The sequence below is a fragment of the Apium graveolens genome, chromosome 9 (genome assembly GCF_009905375.1).
Source record: "Apium graveolens cultivar Ventura chromosome 9, ASM990537v1, whole genome shotgun sequence".
NCBI lineage: Eukaryota > Viridiplantae > Streptophyta > Magnoliopsida > Apiales > Apiaceae > Apium > Apium graveolens.
Window position 1 is genome coordinate 270,045,456 of NC_133655.1, and position 4,372 is coordinate 270,049,827.

The following is a 4,372-nucleotide window of genomic DNA, read 5'->3' on the forward strand; positions in this document are numbered from 1 at the left end:
CAGGTAACAAGGTGGAGAGAAATAAAAACTACAATAATGTAAATTTAAAAAATGATCTAAAACTACCATGTTAAATATATAAAACAGGTTAACCAACTACATGCATAGAAAACAAAGCCACACAATATACAGATTATTCAAAGCCGACTACAAATGCAATAATTTCAACTCAAACCAAGTATAGCAGCTACTTCATCTTACATTTCTAGAATATTATCTTTAACACTTACATTTAATAAACTAAACCAAATTAAACAGACTCTAGAATTCAAGGCATAAAATGAATATTTATCATATACTCACCGAATGTAAATTGTTATTAAAGTTTAATTGCATTTTTTTATTTTTATATAATTTATCTACCCTTTCCTTTTAAATAATTAATTCAAACACTTAGGCCTTAAGCAATAACAAAGAACACCTGACTTAATCATTCGATCCATCTGGAACTTCCTTTGCAATTTCCTTCGCAGGGACATCATTTCTGAACCATGTAACGTCATTTTCATGATTTTCCATCATGGTACGAAAGCTAGTGTCATGTGAAAACTTCCCAAGCATGTCATCTTCAATTGTATTTCCAACGCCTATTTCTGAAAACTCTGATGATATCCTCTTAACAGGATAATAAAAATTCTTTTCAACAGGATCTTCAATATAAAAAACCTGTTGCACTTGAGTTGACATAACGAAAGAATCATGATTTTGACAAACTCGGTTAAAGTTAACTCGAGTAAAACCAAATGAATCTTTATCATCTTGGTACCAGGTGCACCTAAACAGGACAACATTAAATGCACCCCAGTAGTCAATTTCAAATATCTCTTCAATCGATCCATAGTAACCTACATCCCCAACTATTGGATTTTGATCCTTCGAACTTGCAAAGCTAGTTGTCAAGGCTGTCAAATATACTCCACTATTTTGTGTTGTACATTTATGATCTCTTTCTCTTGTATGGAACCTAAATCCATTTACGACATAACCACTAAACTACTTAGCCGATCGTCTTGGACCCTTTGCTAATGATGCCACTTCCCTTGAAACTTTGACTTTTTTACCAACTTCATCCTTGAACCAGTCACAGATTTCATCAGCGTGTATTCTTTCCCTTTTATACCGTTTAGAATTTTCGTTGTTGGCCATTAATTCATGGTGCTTCCTACAATTATAGACAAGTATGTTAAGTTAATATACATAAAGGCATTAATTTTTATTTACTTGACTGTAGAATATTAAACTAGGACTTACTCAATTAGGTCCTCAACCTCCTTGTCATTATAGTTAAATAATACATATCGGTGAGCTGTGATCCACGTATTATGTGACAAGTGAATATCTTTCCCTTTTTTGTTCTTCCTTGAGCCGACAGAGTACCCTTCAGTCTCTGCACCAGGAATTTCAAATTGATTCGATGACGTAGTCTGACCATCATTTAGAAATCTTGAGCAGAAATTCAAAAACTCATCTGCCAAGTACCGCTCTGCAATCGATCCCTCTGGTTTACTCTTATTGCGAATGTATCGTTTTAATACTCCTAGGTATCTCTCTATCGAATACATCCATCTTTGATGGACTGGCCCACCATATTCGATTTCCTTGCACAAATGTACAGGTAGGTGAACCATTATGTCAAAGAACGGATCAGGAAAAATCATCTCAAGCTGACAAAGTATTTCGACAATCTCTTGCTGCAACCTTTTTAAATCACCTACCACAATCACTTTCGCACATATATCACTCAAAAAATTTCCAAGTCTGATTAAAGGTATTGCGACCTCAGGCTTTAATGTTTTTTTGACTGCAATTTGTAATAAATACTGCATAAAAATATGTGCGTCATGACTCTTGTATCCCACAATTTTCCTATCTTGCACGCATCTGCTGATATTAGAACCAAACCCGTGTGCCAGCTTTGCATTTTGGAATACTGAACATAATATATCCTTTTCTTTGTTGGTTAGGTCAAAGTTTGCTACCCTAATTACAGATTTTCCATCAGCAGTGGTGATAGGATGAAGGACCTTCTGTTATTCCAAAGGAACTAATAATGAGATTTACAGAAAGGGGGTTGAATGTAAATCTCAAAACTTTTTCAAGTTTTGAGCAGTTTCAAAGGCTAAGTGTTTTAATGATCAGTTGTGTGTGAATTGCTTTGAGCAGGTACAGACAGAAATATATTCAAGACACAAATGTAAAGAACAAAAAAGCTTTAAAAACTTTTCTGGTGGATTTATTGTTATACCAGAGATGTGTATTTCAGAAAATATGTGATTCAAAGAATTGATCACAGCTGCGTCCTAGTACAAACTAGATGATTTTCTCTCTATGTTTTTCTAAATAGCTCTGGAAAATTCACCATCTAATTACTAGCTGCAAATTGGTTTATATATCACCAAGTTTACAAGTGAAGACAAAAATAAAAATACAATTAAAAAAGTTCTTCACATGTTTCTTCTTCATTTCTCTATCCAATGCAATCTATGATAATCTTTGAATCTTTGAATACTTCCTTGTTTGCACCAGAATGGAAATGCTTCATTTTCTTGATTCCTCCAAGAGGCTACCACATTCCAATTATCTCTGTCAACCCATGTGCCTCTGTCAGTTTATGAATTGTCACTGTCAACTGCTATTGAACTTAGCATCCGTTGAAGATTTCATCCGTTGATGGCTTTATCCGTTGATGCATTAGCAGTTGAAGCTTTATCCGTTGATGCACTTATCCGTTGATGGATGATATCCGTTGAAGCTTTAGAGACATCCGTTGAAGCTTTGTTTCTCATCCGTTGAAGGCCTTTAATCTATCAGTTGATACTACTTCACTTATAAAAAATTACAAGGCATGAAATATTTACAATTAGCCCTCCTATTTGCATATCCACTAGTAGTCAACATGACTTATAATTTCCCACAACATCTAAGAATTATAGCTTAAATACAGAAACTGAAATGTGCTACAATACTGAACTTATTTCTAAGTAAAGCTACTCCAACAACGGATAGCCAGCGTGGTCTTATCCGTTGAGGCTACAAACACTAGATTTCTACTTAAGTGTTTTGTTTAACTTATCATCAAACTAATACACATATTCCTAACAATCTCCCCCTATTTATGTCTACTAGAATTGTAGGCATAAATTTAGGTTTATCTTGATGATAACAAAACACTTAACAAATATATGAACTGAAATCAAGTAGAAATTCAAAAGTGCTGCAAAAGTGTATGTACTGAGATAAAATTGAAGAATTACATTATTTCCAAGGATGCTCCTTTAGGCTGAGCAAATTATTTTCTCTTCCTTTGATCCCTTGTTTTCTTCCCTAGCCTCCTGTCATTTTCCTCTACTTGGAGTTGGAGTTGTCTGTAGAATTCAGCTTCATCTTCTTCACTGATATCCAACTTAGATTGCATGTCCTTGAGAGTTTCATTACTAGCAATTTTAAGCTGGTCTTCAAGTTTGAAAAATCTTCTGACTCCTTTATTGTCTCTGAACTCCATCAACCAATGAGGTGATTTATGAATTGTAATTTCATGCTCAGGGATGAGTAGTGTTCTAGGCAAGGAATTAGACTCCCACCAAATTTTCCTTATGCTGGCAGTTTTAGCAGTCCTGGTAAAGCCAGAATCCCTTTTGATAGCTGAGTAGACTCTAACCAAGGTAGAATAGCCTTCATTCAGAATTCTTTGAAGAGGCCAAGTCCTTTCCTCATTTCCTTTATACTTGAACACTAGCCTTTCTGGGAGCTGTTTGTATGCACTTATTCCACTTACTTCCTCCAGCTCATCCAGATAGAGTTCAATATCAGTAAACTCTTTTATGTCATAAATGTGAACATAATCATCCTTTGAGGCTTGTGGCTTAGGCTTAGGTTTATATTTCTGAGTAAATTTACTTGAGGTTAGGGGAGGTGTAGATTTGGATTTTCGTTTCAGTTTCTTTGATGGTGGAGAGGTAGTTAGGAAGGTAGGCAAGTTGATGGTGTCCCAATCAATAGGTTCCTCTTTAGGGATGATTGGTTCACCATAGACATTTATACTAGGGTCAACAACAAAAGGTTCAGGAATGGAAGGTAGTGGTTTAGATTGTGATTAGGCTTCCATAATGTCATCTCCACTCTTCATTTTTGCATTGGCCTTCTTTCTGTTCCCTTTCTTCCATTCCTTTCTTTCCTCCTTTCTTTCCTCCACACTCTCACCAACCACATTCCCCATATCCACATTTCTGCTTTCAATCTTGTCTTCTTCACTCTTGTCTTCAATCTTCTTCCTTTCTTCAGTCTGACTTGACTCTAGTTGTTTTTCAAGCTTTGCTTGTGCTCTTTTGTCAGCCTTCAGCTTTTTAGCTTCTTCCTTTAACCTTATGGTTTC

General features: G+C 35.4%; 1 protein-coding gene across 1 annotated transcript in view; it reads right to left on the reverse strand.

Moving 5' to 3' along the window:
- Positions 1–426: 426 nt before the first annotated feature.
- Positions 427–4,372, reverse strand: part of LOC141686321 (uncharacterized) — an 8,076-nt gene continuing 4,130 nt past the window's right edge. Inside the window, exons 2-4 of the mRNA XM_074491361.1 lie at positions 1,252–2,027; positions 1,017–1,162; positions 427–902 (exon numbers count right to left, since the gene is read on the reverse strand). Coding sequence (XP_074347462.1) covers positions 427–902; positions 1,017–1,162; positions 1,252–2,027 — 1,398 coding nt within the window. The remainder of the gene's footprint in view (positions 903–1,016; positions 1,163–1,251; positions 2,028–4,372) is intronic.